Source organism: Excalfactoria chinensis, chromosome 6, assembly GCF_039878825.1.
Source record: "Excalfactoria chinensis isolate bCotChi1 chromosome 6, bCotChi1.hap2, whole genome shotgun sequence".
Classification (NCBI taxonomy): domain Eukaryota; kingdom Metazoa; phylum Chordata; class Aves; order Galliformes; family Phasianidae; genus Excalfactoria; species Excalfactoria chinensis.
The window spans coordinates 32923163-32942369 of NC_092830.1; the positions used below are offsets into that span (position 1 = coordinate 32923163).

Below are 19207 nucleotides of genomic sequence, written 5' to 3' on the forward strand. Positions count from 1 at the left end.
GCTGACTGGGTGAGGTCAGTGCAAAACCAGCGCCTAAGAAAATACTGCGTGTCACCTACAAGGAATGAAAACAGTTGCATCATGTATTTATTGTCTGTATCGGCATATCCAGCACTTAAACGAACATTACCAAGGAGTGGATGGCTCCAGGGAACTGCTCTGGCTCTTGTGTTTTTGGAGATTATTTCTGGTATTTCCTTTTTCCTCATTACAAACGGGTCACCATTCCCATGTGCCGGACAAGGCATATACTGCTGAAGTGCAGCGTATCGTCTCATATCGTCTTTGTGTTTAGATTATCTACATCTGTAATAGTGTTTGTCTTCTTGTTTTCTTTTCCTGATGTGTCAGTAGTACCGTTATTCAAAGTGCACAAAATCACAGAATCACAGAATCACAGAATTATAGGGGTTGGAAGGGACCTCTAGAGATCATCGAGTCCAACCCCCCTGCCAAAGCAGGCTCCCTACACCACGTCGCACAGGTAGGCGTCCAGGCGAGTCTTGAATATCTCCAGAGAAGGAGACTCCACCACCTCCCTGGGCAGCCTGTTCCAGTGCTCCGTCACCCTCACTGTAAAGAAGTTCTTGCGCACATTCGTGCGGAACTTCCTATGCTGGAGTTTCAGCCCATTGCCCCTAGTCCTGTCCCCACGCACTACTGAAAAGAGACCAGCCTCGCCACTATAGCTCCCACACCTCAGGTATTTATAAACCTGGATCAAGTCCCCTCTCAGCCTTCTTTTCTCAAGGCTAAACAGACCCAGTTCCCTAAGTCTCTCCTCATAGGGGAGATGGTCCAGGCCCTTCACCATCTTTGTGGCCCTCCGCTGGACTCTTTCCAAGAGATCCCTGTCTTTTTTGTACTGGGGAGCCCAGAACTGGACACAGTATTCCAGATGAGGCCTCACCAGGGCAGAGTAGAGGGGGAGGATCACCTCCCTTGACCTGCTGGCTACGCTCTTTTTAATGCACCCCAGGATGCCATTGGCCTTTTTGGCTACAAGGGCACACTGCTGGCTCATGGCCAACCTGTCGTCCACCAGGACGCCCAGGTCCCTCTCAGCAGAGCTCCTCTCCAGCAGGTCTTCCCCCAACCTGTACTGGTGTATGCAATTATTTCTACCGAGATGCAAGACTCTACACTTGCTTATGTTAAACCTCATCCGGTTTCTTACTGCCCAGCTCTCCAGTCTGTCCAGGTCTCTCTGAATGGCTGCACAGCCTTCAGGCGTGTCAGCCAATCCTCCCAGCTTCGTGTCATCAGCAAACTTGCTGAGGGTGGCCACTATCCCCTCATCAAGGTCGTTGATGAAGATGTTGAACAAGACTGGACCCAGCACAGACCCCTGGGGGACACCACTAGTCACAGGCCTCCAGCCAGACACCGCACCGCCAACGACAACCCTCTGCACTCTGCCAGTCAGCCAATTCTCGATCCACTTCACCGTCCACTCATCTATCCCATACTTCCTCAGCTTTGTTATAAGGATGTCATGGGGGACCGTATCAAAAGCCTTACTGAAATCAAGGTAGACTACATCTACCGCTCTCCCCCCGTCCACCCAGCTAGTGACATCTTCATAAAAGGCCACCAGGTTGGTCGAGCACGACCTCCCCTTGGTGAACCCATGCTGAGTACTCCTGATAACCTCCTTTTCTCCCAGTTGTCTGGAGATGGCATCCAGCACAAGCTGTTCCATCACCTTCCCTGGGACAGAGGTGAGGCTGACTGGCCTATAATTACCCGGGTCATCCTTCTTGCCCTTTTTGAAGACTGGGGTGACATTGGCCATCCTCCAGTCTTCAGGCACCTCCCCAGTTCTCCAAGACCTTTGAAAAATTACAGAGAGCGGCTTAGCAATAACCTCCGCCAGCTCTCTCAGCACCCGCGGGTGCACCCCATCAGGTCCCATGGATTTATGGACATTAATGTTTCCTAAGCACTCACGGACCACCTCTTCCCTGACTAAAGGGAAATCTCCCATTCCCCAGATTCTCTCATCAACCACCGGGGACTGGGATTCCTGGGGGAGAGCCCTTTCACTAAAGACAGAGGCAAAGAAGGCGTTCAGTATTTCCGCCTTCTCAGCATCCCCCGTTACCAGAACACCCCCCTCACTTAGTATGGGGCCCACATTCTCCCTAGCCTTCCTTTTGCTGTTAATGTACTTAAAAAACCCTTTTTTATTATCCTTTATCTCCTTAGCTAGATTCAGCTCCAGGTGGGCTTTAGCCTTCCTGGTCGCATCTCGGCAGTCCCTGACTACATTCTTATATTGTTCCCAAGTGGCCAGACCCTTTTTCCACATATCGTGTACTTTCTTCTTTCTGCGGAGCTTGCACATGAGTTCCTTACTCATCCACGCAGGTCTCCTGGCACCTTTTCCTGACTTCTTAGTTACAGGGACGCACCGATCCTGAACCTGGAAGAGGAGCCGTTTGAATGCTAGCCAGCTCTCACAGGCCCCCTTGCCTTCTAGCACCCTGGCCCACGGGATGGCCCCAAGTAAGTCCCGGAGGAGATCAAAGTTGGCTCTCCTGAAGTCCAGGGTAGCAATCCTACTTATTGTTTTGCTTCCTCCGCTCAGGATCTCGAACTCCACCATCTCATGGTCGCTACAACCCAAGTTACCCCCGACTTTTACTTCCTTAACGAGTCCTTCCTTGTTGGTGAGAATAAGGTCCAGCAGCACCCCGCCCCGCGTCGGTACCTCGACCATCTGCATTAGAAAGTTATCTTCAATACACTGCAAGAATTGTCTGGACCGCGCATGCTTGGCCATATTGGTCGTCCAGCAAATATCTGGATAATTGAAATCCCCCAAAAGTACCAACGCCCGGGAGCGTGATGCTACTTCCAGTTGGCTACGGAAGGCCTCATCAACCTCCTCTTCCTGATCAGGAGGCCTGTAGTACACACCCACTACAGTGTCCCCCTTACCAGCCTGGCCCTTGATTCTCACCCACAAGCTCTCGACTGCTACATCACTCTCCCCCAGGTGGAGTTCAATACATTCTAGCTGCTCTCTCACATAAAGAGCAACTAAAAGTGGCTTTTTTCCATACCCTCAGAAGGAGATAATCATGACAGCAGAAAGCAGCATCAGGTAGATGTAGCTGCATCGCCCAAGCTCCCAGTGCAGCTCACCTGGACTCCAGCCTCATGCCCGTCTCTGAGACACTGAGAACTGACATTCTGATGCACTTGAGCACTTCCTTCCCTCCTTTGCCTGCCTTAGTGCTGTTCCTGACTACATATTCCTTCACCTTCACACTGAGTGAGCCCTTGACCAAGCAGTGTGAACTTGCAGCACCTGCAAGGACAGCCCAAGGCTGCTCAGTGTCGTACTGGGCCTCTGACCCTGTGTGTATGCGTGATGCCGTTCCTCCTGCAAACAAAGCAGTGCCCCAGACTTATTGCTGATGATTAGATAGACTAGAGGTCAAGTTAAGATTTACACTTAGATGCAGTGTTATTTGCCAGCGAGTTCCAAAACACTGCAGTCTTCTGGCTAGATTGAATGAAATCTTGATCCCAAGTGAGCTGGCGGGACCAGTCACAAAATGGTGCAGGAGAATTGTCCCAGGCTGCTTCAGAAAACCTGAGCAGGGCCACGCTGAGGTAAAATCTAGCTAACTGCAGCCTGTATCCCACACAACATGAGGGTGCTTCAGAGGTCTCCTCCTGGAACGCTGCTGCGGTCACCTGTGAGCAGGGCATGATGCCAGCATGGGTCTTCCTCACAAGAAGTGTTCTTTGGGGTGCTCCTGCCATCAGGCTGCCATGTGAAACCCGACTGCCACCCAGATGCAGCGCAGCAAGTCCAACATGTCCCTTTTCCTCTGCGGAGGGATGTCCTGGCTTGGCAGAGCATGGTCCTTGGGTGCGGCCTGTGCCAAGCGAGCCCTTCGGCTGAGTGCCTCCGTGACAAACAGACTTGTGCCCACAGGATTTGTCCTTCTGAGAGCTGGAGGGTGGGGGGACAAAGCAAAGGAGAAATAAAAGCCATTGCGCAAGCAGCTCCAGGCCTGAGAAAGAAGTAACCAAAGCACTGACAACTTGTGTGGGTTTAGTATGTCTGTTTGCAGTGTGATGTTATGTGTTTAGAAGCTGGTTGTTTCCATAATAACAGCAACTGCCATATGGCAGCGAGGAGGGTGGTGAGAGGAACACTTAAGGAAACACAGTATGTTGTTTGACATGTGTGTGCTTCTAAAGGAATAACGTGTCTCCAGCGAGTGCTGCAGCTCCAAACAGGCTGAGAGATCTGCTGCTCTCACCAAAAGCGTCCACCTTCTTTTACTGGTGCAATCCCAGATCATGATGGCAGCCCCTCTCCCGTGTTTCCCTGCGCAGCAACGAACCTTGTGCTTCAACAGAGGCTGGTTCTGGGTGCTGGAAGGACCCAGCACAGGGGAACAGCATTTAACAGTGTTTATGTATGGGGAAATAAACTTCTGTAGAGGAGCACAGTGTGAAACTGGAGTCAGATAGAGGCTGTGTACTACAACTACAGGTTAGGGCTCTGAAAGGAAACACAAATTCTGAAGCCTTAAAAAAAGACCTATTTTGCCATAAATGTTTAGTAGAGAGTGACATGTACGTTTCCAGAGATTAGGGACACTTTAATGCACATCTGGGAAGGACCCGGGAAGGTCACCACAAATTCCTGCTTCTCTTGTAATGCTCTTTGCAGTGTATGACTCACACTTCAGGAACTTGATGTTTCCCGCAAATACTGCCTGTCTGTGTGGTACCTTTGCAGAGTACATGCAGTTCCACTTGGGAAAAACATGGAATTATTCATGAATAATAGCTGAATGGCATTTGTGGTGCTTTTAACTACATCAGCCCTGTAAAACTGAGCCTGTCTTGTTTGAGATTTAAGCCATTAATTACATTTGTACTTGCACACCTGAAACATGGTGGGGAAAAGGCATTTCTATTTGGGATCATCTTTCTGCACTCACTTGCTGTGTTTTAAACTCCTAGCCAACCCAAAAGGCAAATCTCTCCTCATTTTCATGCTTCTCTTCTCTTTATTGCCTCTAGAGAGAGATTACTGCAGCATATGTGAAAAGCAGCCAATTGGAAGGCTTCTCTTTCGGCAGTTCTGTGAAACCCGTCCGGAGCTTGAGTGTTGCATTAGATTCCTTGACTCGGTGGTAAGTCACTTCTTGTGGTATCTTGCAGTGCTTTACAACCCCCCATGTCTCAGGCAAAGCCTCACTTAAGGCTGCAGCACAAGCAGCTGGGCTGTTGTGAGTAATGTCTTCTGATATCATTGGCAGTGCTAGAAGGCAAAGAAAAGGAAGAAAAGGGAGATGATGAATGGACTGACAAGAGGGGATGAGGAGTGTGATAGAATAATGCCTTACTCTTACCAAACCTCTCCATCAGTAGATTTCAGGGTGATTTACAAAGGACATGCTGATTGATATCTGGGCTTTTCAAATAGGAAAACAGATGCACAAGGTATAGAAGTGACTTTGATTGAGGTCACTAAGAAACACATTGAGCCTGCTATGGAAACGCATCACCACTTCCCACCCCAGTGAGTTCCCAGCTATCCCAGCCCCCTAGCTGTGCTCCCAGACCCCTGGGCAGACCTGATGTTCATTCCTAATCTGGCAGCGTTTGGCTCTACGTCGTGCCAGCAGAAGCTGCTCAGAGTTTAGAGACGCTCACTGGCTTCCTTGCTGGGAGCCTCCTGAAGGGCAGAGCGTAGATGAGCCAAAAGGCTGTATCCCACCATGCAGGCAGATGAGCTGCCACTTGTCATCGCGAGGTGCCTTTGCTCTCCAGTTGGTACAAGCTGGTTGCAAGCAAAGCAGCGCATACCAACAGGAACAAATGTTATTATTGTTTTAATTTCTACTGTGGTGAAACTGTTTTGAAGTGGAGGCAGATGTGAAGGTTGCGCTGTTGTAAAGGTAAGAGCTTGGGAAATTTCTGTTTTTATTATTACCACATTAATTACTACAACAAACCTGCATTGCAGAAAGTCTTGAGCGAAGTCATATTATAATCAATCGTAGTTGGCATATTTGGTACCATCCCAATTTATAAAGGCATTTTTGAACTTTTGTAAACTTTTTTACTCTATTAACATTTAAAACATCCTAATGCTCTTGCTGTACATTTTTATTAGGCTCGTTCAGCAGTTTGATTTCACACTACTGAAATGTAGCAGTGTGTTGTAAAGTTGACCTTTTCTTTAGATGGCTTACAGCAGTGCTGGAGCAGGATTTGGCTCTAAGTGTTGCTTTCAGTAGGCATTAGGTCTCTGTGCTACCAGAATCACGAATGATAGAGCAACACACCTGCTGCCATAGGTTAAAAACTGGGTGACAGAAGACTGCACACAGTCAGCTTCACCAGTAAACCAAAGGAGCTCGTTTTCCCCAACGCACGTATCTTGATAAATTGCTCTTTGACTGAGAGGTGTGAGGGGTGTGGCAGAAAACTCAAGGTGAAAGCAATGCTTGCATAAATGGAAACTAACAGTCCTTCTCAGGGAATATATGCAACATCACCTTGTTAGGGATTTCCTTGCCTCAGCATTAAGTGTATTGTTTAAAAGTGTATTGTTTAAATGACAAACGAAAGAATTTACCCTCAGATTTTTGCAAGCTAAGAACGGTGACCTTTAAATCAGTACGTCCATGGAAAGGTTTCTCTAAGAGGTTTTGAATGATCAGTTTTCACCTTATATTCCGAGCGCTGATCATGAGTTTCCTCAGTGGGAAGGCTCAGCTCTCAAGGGTCATGAAACAGCTACTGCTGACAGCCGATCTGTGCAGGTGTGCTCAAGGCAAGCACAAAGGCAGGTGATGCTTCAGGTACCCCAGATGTGCTTATTGCACCCAACCAGCATCTTCTAGTGTGGTGCCTGCCGTCATGAAGCACTGATTTCATGAACAAAATGTTGAGCTGTGTGGAGGTCTGCATACTTGCTCTTTCTAAAGCTAATTTACAGCAGTTTCCTTTTGTTGATTTCAAATTCCAAACAAGTTTGCTCCCAGCCTGTGAAAATCCCTGTATTATCCAACATTAAGGTCTAGCAGCACAGCCATTAAGCTGGATGATGGCTACTGAAATTCACCCAGTAGAGTCACACCGTGTTGAGTGAGTAGTGGGATGCAGGCCAAGGCCTACATTAGGCAAGAAGTCCCACAATGAAACCAGAAGTTTGACTTTAAATCCCTATTCTTAGGCCATCAGGAACATGAAAAAGTCTTACGGAGGCCACCTGCCGTAAGAAGCTCTAAGCAGAAAAAGACAAAGCTTTCTTTGGCTTCATTACTTTTATAATGAGAGATGCAAAGCTCAGCTTTTTTGTGATATCAAATAATAACAGAGAAATGTGTCCAGGTGTCCATCAGAGGCTCAGGGAGCTTCTTGTACATTGAGAAAAAAAGAACCCGTCTTTTACAGAAAGAAGGTGAAGCTAAAAGCACAACTGGGTGACTTTCCAGGCTGCTCAGTAAGTCACTGGCAGAAGCTCATAATTGATCCCTCCAGATTTTTAATAGTTGTTTTTGTTTTGTTTTGTTTTTAATTGTGATCTCAGTTGTCTGCAAGGAAAGCAGAAACTGGGGCTCCTGGGAGGAAACCAGGTGAGCCCGACACCCAGCAGCCCACCTGTAATCTCCATTCCCTTACTTAGGTGTGACCAAGTTTTGCAAGAGCTCTCCCAGCCCCTTTGCCTCCCAAGGCTGGCAAAACCAACCAGACCGTGCAGACTCGAGTGCATGTGGGAAAAAATCTCCCCTCTGCTGGACATTCATTTCAGCTATCAGTTGAAATAACGAACCTGCTCTGATGTAGTCTCCTGCAAATCTAATCTGAGCATCATCTGTTTTTGTAATGTTTTGTTGTTGTTGTTGTTCCCGTACTGTTAAGCAGTACTCAGAATGGCTTTCTGAAGAAAAAACCATTTCTGTCTTTATGTTTTGTGTGAGTGTGGCCGTGTACCTAGTAGTTCCCTCTAAGACACATTCATACCTCGGCCACTTTCAATTAGTAACTGAGATTGAGGTGCCCAGAAACAAAAAGTTTCTGCATATCTTCTGAGAACAGTTCCCTGGTTGTTAGCCACAACCCACCAGCTGTAAAATAGATACGTGATTGTAGGCAGTAGGCTCCAACATTAAAGATGGCAGTGATAAGGCTCCTGCTTCTGCTGTGGGGTCAGTGTCAGTGGCTACACAGTGGGACTATAAGGGCAGAGAGCCATCTCTTACTATGGATATCGTGCAACCAATTTCATGACTTCAATAGATAAAGTATCTAGTAAAAAGAACCAAAGGTTTCATCTTGTGCCTCTGAATATGTGTGATTACACACATCACACGCTTATCTGAGCACATAAACAACCAGATCTCCCATGAGTAGCTCACCGATCTCTTATGTAGCCATTCAGATGAAGGGACTGTTCAAACATAAACTATTATCATTACATGGAGCTGTTTTATGATTAGATCAGCTCTCCATAAGCCCTTAACAAAGAATTCACACACAGCTCCAAAGCACACTTTGCTGTGCTTACAAATATTTTAACAACGTCATAGAGCTTTCTAGCTGTTGAAAGACAGCCATTAAAATAAAGTGCTGGGGGATACATTTCCTGTGCTGAAAGGCGGATCAGTGAGCGGCTAACCCGTTAGCAATGTAGGTTTCCTTCCCAGCCAGCCTGTGCCTCCAGCACAAGGAGGTGGCATTGCAGCAGGGACCTCCTGCTGGTGTCCTCTCCTCAGAAGGGGTGCTGGCTCCTGATGTTTGCTGTGCTGTTGTAAGGAATACTTTACTGCGAGTCTCTTGAGTCACTTTGCTGTTTCATCTTCTCCCATTCATCATTTTTGAACTTCTTTTCATTCTCGTGGGGGGATTTTGAACATTTTAACGTGGATCAGATTTAGACTAGCTGGAGGGAGCTGGGAGCAGAGCATGGCTGATTCTGAACAGGGAGAACATAACCTGGAGTTATTTTCTCACTAACCTACGTGTCATTTTTTGCACTGAAGTTAGATAAAAGTACATGAGGAGAAAAGTAGCCCCGGTGCCTCCCTGCATTGTTTCAGCTTGTGTTATCCAGGCACTGGGGCAGAGGCTGGGAGAGGCTGTCACTTGGGGTGGAATTTTCAGCTGAATGCTTCACTAGGCATTACACTGCTCTGGGTAACAGGATGAATGAGCATCCATTTAGTGCCATTTGTACAAAATGTGTCTCTGTTAGAGAGATTGCATTCGGTGAAGTCCCTTGCATGGTATATAAACCATCTGTGTATGTGTGTCTTAAAGCTGTTCGAGGCTTTTTCCATCAGAAATGCCAGTTTGTTGATATCAACAAACTCATTAACTCAAAATGTGTTTTTAAACAGTCATAAAGGGCTCTTTTTTGTCCTGTGCTTTAACACAAAAAATGTGGTTTCAAGTTAACTTTTCATTTAGAAATGTGAGTTATTATGAATCCCAGCTGTTTGCTTTTTGCTTTCCAACTTTCAGTCACAGTCTTTAAATCTCAGTGGAGGCAAGTGCAAGGCTGATCGTTAGAGCACAGGAGCAATAACAGGGCAGAAATCAGATACCAACGTGGAAGACAGCAAGCTCTGCAGCAGTTAGGAAGTCGAGGATAACAGAGAAGGGTGCTGGTAGTAAGTAGAGGCTTAAAACTGGGACCAAAACACAGAGATCTCCTGCCAGTGCTCAGGATTTGACTCTACTGCTCCTCACTTTTATTGAGAAACCTAAACTTGCTCTTCTAGAAGCATCCTTCCAATGTCTCCTGGCGGGTACAAGGGACCAATTCCCACAGCTGTGCTCTACCCAGCCAGGGGACTGGCAGAAACCTGCTGTGAGGGACAGTCCGCCTGGATCCAGAGTGATTCCTTAGGCTCTGGTTTTCATTTTACACATAGTTTTAAACCATGCAGTTTCAGGAGGTCACAGAATGTTAAGATGAAAGTAAAGACAGTAGGTCAGTATTAAGGTTGCTCATGTGAGCCTCACTAGTCTTGGTGACTCAGCCAGCTTTCATCCAAAGTGCTCTTTTTTGCTGGATGCTTAATCTTGTCTGATGGTTGCAGTCTCTATCCAGCCCTTTCTTGGTCATCCCTGAGGCCATGGCCTCATCACAAAGAAGGCCACCATCACATTTCCCCATCCCATCTCTTGTGGTCCAACCCAAGGATGGCTGCTGCAGAGGGCACTTTGCACACCTATGGGTGTATTTAGCTAGGGCTGCTTCTCTGGAAGTAGGAGCCACCGAAAAAACTACCTCCAAAAAAGCAGCCAAAAGACAAGTTAGCAACAGCTGGCAGTGAGCCCACATCCTCTCGCTATTTCGACGGAAGGATCCATGCCTGTCCACAGAGAGAGCCTTCCCTGCGGCTTGTCCCATGTAGTCAGGGTGATCGTAAATCCTCCCCTCAGTTATGAGCTATGAATAGGGCCCTGTCTGACCTAACTAGGGCATGGAGAAGCTATTAGACTTCAGAGCAGGAGCCTTGAAACACATGCCTGGATTCATCAAAGGAATAATGGAAAAGATTTTGTTCCACATGGATTTTAACTAATAATGTTATTTCTAGCAATTAGGCATTTGCAAATTTTAGCCATGCTTTTGAGTACTGTGGAAGAAGGGAATGTATCTTGTGATTCAAGCACAAGATTGAGAGTCAAGGATATTGGTACATTTCCCAGGCATGCAACTGGGGGAACATGAGGAAGTGACTCTTTAAGTCTGTACTTGAGCTTGCAGTAGCAATCTGTGGCTGAAAGTGCACCACTGCCTTGTGGTGCCGAATGGCTCAAAAGTGGCACTGGGGGGAGAAATAATAATGAACTCAGAAACAAAATGAAGCAGGCTTGCAGTACTTGAGCTACAGTGGAATCGACACTGTTCACAGTTATAGTTCCTTTTCACACCTTCACTTGTCTGTCACTTCCTGCCTTCGCCACCATTCTGTAGCATTTTCTGAGCATGGCAAATGCAAGTGTAAATAAATGTTTTTATCCCTTCCCAACTACCTTGAGATACTCTGTGTGTTTGTGTGTGTTTGTAGTTCTGCATATGTTGAATCCCATCAGGAAGTGCACTTCAAAACACTGATCCAGTTCTTCCTTCAGCTCTGTCCCGATTTGCTTACTGTTCTATAGTTCTGATTGGACACTGCATTTCTGACAACCTTACCACGTACTGCAGGTGGCAGAGGACGACTTTGAATCAGTTTTTATTCACTAGAGAATTGATATATTAGCTGGATCTGCTACTACCAAGCAAACTATGTATTGTGATCTGTATCAGATGCTGCTGTTCTGGGGTCTGCATACCCATAAACCATAGAGCCTTGTTGGTGTCAGAGAGCTGTATGGCCAAACAACATCTTCAAGCAGACATTCTGTCAAGAGATTAGCGAAGCACTTTTTCCCATATCAGTAAGAGGACGTGGCTATTTTGGAACAGACCAAATGCATGAGATACTGTATCCAAATTTATGACCTGTTTGAGAAAATCACATTTCTCCATTTATATAAGCTAAGATCTTGGCTTCCATGTCTTAATATTTGACTTCCAAATCACGATCATCCTTTATTTCACCAATCCAGCTCCAAAGGGAGACACTGATACTTGCCAGGCACTCACCACGCATACATAAATATTTGATGTTCCAAATCACCATCCTGCAGGTCTCAAGCTGATGTGATGACCAGTGTTTGATAACAGAGACAGATGTGTGAGGAAATCTGTTAGTCCAACTTCTTCTGACCTTTTCAGGAAAGTATGGCAGTGTTCAGTATCTGAAAGTTGCGGAAGGAGAAAGAAGTGGCTATTATCAGTTTATTTGTAAGCAGCATTGATTTGAGGACTCAGTAATTCCCCAGACACTTCCGTGACAAGGCAGTGCCAAGGAGTTCTTTGTTTGGCATCTAATGTGCAAAAAGTTTTGCTTAAGTGGCATTATTTTCTCTTTAAATACATCACTTTGGTTTTCTTTTAGATGAAAATCTCCTAGTCTGTGTGTGGACCCAACTGGAAGGGGCAAAGTAAGATGCAGCTCTGACCTTTTAATGTGCCTTACATTACCCTTGCCATTGCTTCATGCTGGAGCAAGGAATTGTGGAGAAGACTGCTGTTGAGATGCTGTAAAGATTTGAGATTATCCATTATTTCAGGGCTGAAACAACCCGTATTTAGGTATGATCTAAAAGGACAGGAAAATGGATGAAAGACGGTTTTTTTTTTACACCCTTCTAATAAGTTTTGTGAGTACAGAATCAGTTCATCCACAAAATGGCCACTAAAAGAGAAGTGCAGCTCTTGTGGATTTCAGCCTTCGGTGCATTTGTCAGCAGCAGCAGCACAGCTTTGTCTGTTTGTTTGGTTTTTTGCCATCACTGTCATTTCCCAAACCAAATCAGACCATAATTCTAGACCATTCAAGCAATTTGCTATGTGTATGTGTAAGTACGCAGCTTTAGATTTAAGCTACAATAGCTAAATCAGCACTGGGAAGATAGGTGGGTAGTAGCATCATTACTACATTGTGTTTTTTTTGTGTCATTCCTGGATCTGCTTGGGTTGGGTATCCATTGCAGCCTTCCTTCCTTCAGATTTATTGCATCACAGTCAGAGCAGTACATACATCTTTGAGTGGGCAGCAGTTCTGAAGTTTGTACTTCTAAGTGTTTGCCAGCTCAGTCTGATTTACCTTCTTTTTTTAACTTCCTCCTCATTTATCATCTCAAACAGCTTGTATTGGACCCGGTTACTTAATTGGTTTGGCAGGATTATCTGGGAACCTTTTTCTAATACAAGCGGTCATGAAAACTGCTGGGCTGACTTTTTATTCCTGGAAAATCTTTTGATCCTAAGGCTAAATCTTTGTACCCTGGGCAGTGCCAAGTTGGAATGCCTATAAGAATTTGTCGTTATCATTTTGTAACTGGGACTCTATGGAGCATGTTTTTAATTTGAATGCCTTCCATGATTCCAAAACTTTAACTAAAGTGATTCATGTCTTTGTAATGCACCAGTAATACTTCTTTGTTCCTTATGTTGTCTCCTCTCTTGTTTTATCTGCGTCCTGAGAAACTGGTCTAAGAAAATGGATCTCAGATCCACCTTCAGGAGAGCCTGACTCCTGGATCACTAAAAGTGATGGGCAAGTCTTGTGGCATTGTAGAAGGGATGCTAGACCGAGGGAAGCCTGTAAATAGATGGGAAAGAGCCATTCTTCCAATCAGGCAGCCTGCTGAAGGAGCTCACCTGGTGCTTGAGATACCAGTGTGGCAAGAATTAACAAAATATCGCTTTCTCTACTACTGAGAGAAAATAAAAAGCATTGCCTTTTGTACTCACTTTTAAGCAGAGCCCAGGAAGTTACTCTCTGTCATTACTTTCTGAACAGTCTCTGGCAAGGCTGTTAAATATAAAGGAATTAAATTGTATTGGCGTTAATTAAGAGATGTAACCTCAGAAAACACATCACCAGGGTTTGTTCAGAATGTTGTGGGTGATTTTTGGATGGCTTGTGTGTGAGTACAGGTTTTACTTCCATCAGAAAATTGTGTTTATTCTCCACATTCTTCAGACGGAGCATTCAGTTAAGGCCACATCCAAAATGAAGTTATAATGGTGAAATACGAGTGCAAATATTGACTATTTCTTTCTATCTGTTCCAGGCAGAGTATGAAATTGCTCCAGATGAAAAGCTGGGAGAGAAGGGAAAGGAAATCATGATGAAATACCTCACCCCAGAGGTAAGGGGCAGCCAAAGTGGTATTACTGAAAGAATGCTGCAAGGCACACCTTTGCTAAACAAAGTTGTTTTAGGCTTTCTAATATAATTTTAAAGCCCTAAAATTTATGATGGCAATCTCCAGTGTACAAACCTGCAAGTCCTATACGAACAGAAAAGGAGTTGTATTTTAATCCACAAATTGGCTTTTAAGGATGGACTTGTGCTTACTAGAGGCTTAAGTCATCTGTGGATGAGAACGGGGCTTCTCTGGTCTCTTGTCTACATGCAAAGCTCTGCATTCATGTAGTACTGCAAGACACCTCAACTTTATCAACTGGTTATTTCCTATTGTGTTCAAATTTGTGGTGTTCCATATACTGCCAGGTAGGAAGCGCCAGCAAAGATGGGTTTTGGTGACAGATGTTGTATGTTGATACAAAAACTTTCATTCCTCCTACAAAAATCTGTCCCGAGGTAACCAGCAGCTTGCAAGATGGAAATTGCGTGGTGTGTCTTGGAGCTGAGTGGAGGCACCACCAGTTCTGGTTTCCACTGCTGTCAGCTCCTGACTGTTGCACCTCTGGGCTGCCCGAAGGGAAGGAGCTCATGGTAGCAGCCGTGTCCACAGGGTGGCACTCCTAACAGAAGTACAGATTGCTGCAGGAGTGTTGGACAGGCTGCAGTATTGCAGGATTAACCCTTTTGAACTGGAGGCTGGGTCATTTGCCAACCACATTTACCCTTTGCATTAAAATCGCTGCCAGTAAGCAACGAACATCAAGATTCAAACACATGAACAGGCCTAGGATTTTTCCTAAGTTACTTTCATGAGAGTAACCAAGACATACAGCTGCTGCTTCATCTTTATTACAAGAGAAATACATTTGACCTTCAGGAAAGTGAATTGCACTTTTTGCAGATATCTTTCTAAAGTGTCTAAATGGCAAAACATGTGTTGGAGGTGCAGGGGCAGAGCAGATCTTTTCTTTATTATTATTTTCCAGTCAGTCATTTTCCTACCATAAATCTCAGTGCATACTTCCAGTTATCTCAGGCTGCATTTGGGGATCTGGTTTCATTTCCTGAGCCTGGCTAGCTTCATATGCAGCCATTTAGTACTGCTAGGGTGAGTTCCTGCTGCCCATTCATTAAGGGCATGAAGTTCCACTATTTTCCATCCTCTGAGGTGACTGTTTGACTTAAAATTCCTGTCAACAGAGAAAAGAAGGGCAAACATACCAGGAATGTATTTCCCACTGCTCAAGTCCTGAAATGGAGAAGGGCATTTTGCTGGTATCAGGAACAGAGAAGTGGGAGGACAGTGCTGTTTATTCCAGCTAAGTGCAGCTGGTCTTGGTGCAGAGTTCCTGGTGCCGCTCTTCACTGATGTCCTGTTGCACTCTGCCCTCTCTGTTACTTTCCTTGCAGCCCCACAGTGCAGCAGAAGCACGTGGAATAGTTTAGAGGTGATTAAGGACCAAGCTGAGAGCAGTGTGTAAAATGGATGTTGTCTGTTCTGAAACTTACAATGTCTTTGAAGTATGTTGTCTTAGGGCAGAAGTAAACACAAAGCTATGTGCCTTCTGTTGTAAACTAAAACTCTGCTGGTTGAGCTTTAATGTCAGCATTGCTATCACTACACTTCTTTTCTTAATCGGTTCTTCCTAGAGAAGTGTTTAAGCCATTCTACAGGTAGGAGAGAACACTTCATAGAGGTGGTACTGTCCATGCCATAGCAATGGGCTGACTGATAATTTTTCTAACATAGGTGTACCCCACAATAAATACTTAAACATCTTGAGCAAGGTCTGGATTTCTTTCTTTTCACTGTGGATACCTACCTAAGGCATTCACATTAGGAGTTGAGGTGGCCTACTCTCTCTTCTAGTGTAGAAAGAGAAGTAGGAATCTCCAAAGGATGGACTTTAAGCCATCAAAGGTAAGTGAGTCAAAGCCAGGTTCGATGCATGCAGTCAAGAGGGGTTAATCTGGACCCAAATGTCCTAATGGTCCTGGCCAGCAAAGAAACCATCTTTTCATTAGGTGCTGCATTGCTGCATTTCTCCATTTAGCTATCAGTGCCTCAAAAGATACAAAGAGCCACAGATTCCAAAGCCTTTTGCTTTCAGAGCAGAATGTTTCTTTTAAATAGGTGTGTGTCTGTACTTCAAAGAACCTCATTGTCTTGATATAAAAGTAGTGTGACATACAGCTTGACTGATAGAATAAAATTATAGGTTTGGCTCTTGGACAGATAATTCAGTCTTAGAATGTAAGTAGTATTTTTCCCAGAGTGCAAGATCAGAAATAAAATCAAAACAAAAAGTAGACTTCATGCTCTTTAATATTTATAAATGATTTTTAGCTCTTGGGTTGTTAAATGTCATGCATATTTAACGTATAATGTGTCAGTATATCCTCATTCCAAAATGCATTCATTTGCATAGGGAACATGCACTTTATTTAATAAAACATATAATACTTGTACAGCAGAAAGGCAAAGAAAACATTTCCCCAGATGAATAGACATCACACCAGTGCTTACAACCTCATGTGACTCACACAGTCACTGTGAGATGTTACAACTCTGCTCCACAGTCAGCAAAACTTGGCCGTGTGGGAGCAGTGAATGCCTGCATAGAGAGCGTTCAGCATCAGCCCTGAGGCAACGAAAGAAGCTCAGAGCTCATCCAGACGGCTGAGGGGGGAGGCACTGCTTCAAATGATCACAATTCAGTCTCAGTGCAGCTTTAACATCCTGAGCAGCCCCTGAGCACTCACTGAGGCAGCTGAGAAGACATCTAACAGCCTTTTGCTGTGGCTGAGGCCAAGGATGGCACGTGTGGGTCAGGCTTCCATGGCTACCTGGCTTACAGGCACCAGCAGTGACAAATTCTGAGCATGGCCCAGCACCTGGAAGGGAAAATGGGCGACTTAAGCCTCTGGAAGAAATGGTGCATAGGAACTCTGGTTCTCAGCTGGAAAAAAGAGGAGGTAAATCCCTGCTTCTTCCATATTGCAGACATCAGTGCGCCCTCTCTCTTGCCAAAAGTATGTTGAAGCACCCATACCCCTGAACGGGCCCTTCTGAAATATTTGATGGGAGGGATATGTAAGAGCTGTGTGGGATTGTCACACTAATAATGCCAAAACAGAAGCTTTTCCATGGCTTCCTGGGCAGCTTGACCTGAATGGTGAGCAGGAAAAACAGAAAACCCAAGGAAGAGGTGGGTGAAGATACCAGCCATCTTGACACACGCTCTGAAGTATTAACTTACTGCTCCCAGGAGGGAGAGTTTAGTCAGGCACTCCTCAAGGCCCTGTGAGGATAAGCGCTGGTGAGATGGCCTCACCTGAGGGGACACCCATCTGCTGGCCATCTTTACTTGCCAGGAGCAGCACTGGAGTCCTGCTTCTTCAAGAGAAGCTGCAACAGTTTCCATGAAAAAGGCACTTAGAGCTGCCTTTTTGACTTAATAAGCCTGCAGGGCAAAAGTCCAACCCACAGGAAGTCTAAAATTTCTGAGGTTGTGAAATATAATGGTAAAACTGCTAAAATGAATTGGTCACAAATATTTATTTCCTGGCTTTTCCTAATCTCAACAGTTGAGTGGGAATGTTTCAGATTTAGGTTCCAGTTCTGTCTACAAACAGGAAAGCTCTCAGTGCTTCGTGGAACAGTTCAGTTTAGCTGAACCCAGCGTGTCTTCATTACCTGGCTTCTAGTACTGCAAGAGCAAAGGGATACATTTGCCCTTGTGCTGCTCTTAAATTAGAGTTATGCATCAGAGTGCAGCATTTTTGCCCTCCTTTTTGAAAGCCACCATGCCTTCCTCCACTAAATCACTAGCCCATTATTTTCTTTCTCACTGTAAAGCCACCACCTTGAGATACTTTGAGGGACACTATATAAAACTAAATTGATTTGAAATTGCTATTAAGACAGTCTCCATATGCCATTATGGTTTATATTTGGACCCAGTTGGGTACTAAAATGTTACTGAATAGGATGTCTGGTGTGTATTGTTATCCTCATTAATACTCTTCACAGAATATGAAGAATAGCAACAGTTCATTTTCTTATCTGAATTCCTGTTCTGTTGCCTTTCCTCCAGGAAATGCACAGAATAAAGGCCACGTTTTCAATGTCTTTCTTTGCTGCAGAGGTTAGCTGTATGCAACAGTAACCTGCTTATTCCAGACATGGAGAGCAATGGGTATTTTGCTAAATGGAAATGTGTCTTTGTTTGTATGAACAATTATAGGATAAGGAAGGGAGGAAAAAGTTCCCCTATGAAAGGGAAACTGGCTGATAGCAGTGCCTGGCCTTCCACTTGTCCGCTGGTTAAAAACTGCTCTTCTATCAGTTCTCAGTTCTTTCTGCAGAAGAAAATACTTATGTAATATGGGTGAGATGAAATTATAATGATTTACGAGCCTTTCTATTGGGGAAAGTCGTGCAGCTGAGTCCAGGCTCACACTCACAAACACCCATTCTTAGCTCTGCACTTTGCCACAGAGTTTTCTTTTTGCACACCATTGCTTTCATCTTGATGGCAAGCATCTTTTCCTGCATGTTGTTCTCTCCTTGACATTTCTTCCCTTCTTATTTTCACCGTGAAAATAAACGCAAAGTTTGGCACTTATGCTTCTGAGTGAGTCATCTTCTCTGATCACTGAAGGCTTCCATATCCTGTAAGAAAACTTTCATGCATCACTTCTTAATGGTTCTGGCTGAATCCCGTCTGTGGAAGGGCAGGTCAGACCAGGAATCAGATTCCGGTGCTGAGATCTCTTCCTCTAACTGTTTAGTTTTACTAAATGCCTTCTAGGAAGATTTTATAATTAGCTTTTGGAGTGACCAAAGTAAAAGCTGAATGTCACTGTGAGTGAAACTCAGAGAGGGGAAAAAACACCCACAATATAAATGAAGCTTCTGTAAAGCAACCTGCATAGTAAAATATGAGATGAGGCTTTGCATTTTCAAAAGGGAGCCTTCTGAGACTCTTGTCTACATTGTTTCACTTCCTGTACATATTCAGCTTACATCACTTATATCCAGCAAGTCATCTCTGCTCCTTTGTAAGCTTGCTGTCTTGGTGATAAAAGGTCAACACAGTATTGCTTTTCACCGGCTACTGTGGATGGTCCCTTAAGGCTTGGTCCAAGAGCTATCTTCTGAGCTAGTTCTCAAGTGTTTCTAAACCCTACGCATTTCATTAAGGGCCCAATTGAAATAAGAAATGAATGAAGTGCTTGTCTGAACACAATGTGTTACTTGGACTTAGGGTGGGTTAGAATTATTTACTTGCTCAAAATGTTATTCACTGTTTCCTTTGGGTTCCCATTAGTAGACTTTGCACGATGCTAAATACTAAAGTAGGAATCCTGGCCTTACTTGAGCCAAGGAGAATTTTGCCATTTAATTAATTGCACTGGGACTTTACCCCGTGACTCAA

The 19207-nt window shown here is 44.8% G+C and overlaps 1 protein-coding gene across 1 annotated transcript in view; it reads left to right on the forward strand.

The window, feature by feature from the left end:
* The window catches only part of GRK5 (G protein-coupled receptor kinase 5), a 157984-nt gene that overhangs the window by 95540 nt on the left and 43237 nt on the right, over nucleotides 1–19207 (forward strand). The window contains exons 3-4 of the mRNA XM_072339932.1: nucleotides 5056–5168; nucleotides 13690–13767. Of these exons, the coding sequence (XP_072196033.1) occupies nucleotides 5056–5168; nucleotides 13690–13767 (191 nt within the window). The remainder of the gene's footprint in view (nucleotides 1–5055; nucleotides 5169–13689; nucleotides 13768–19207) is intronic.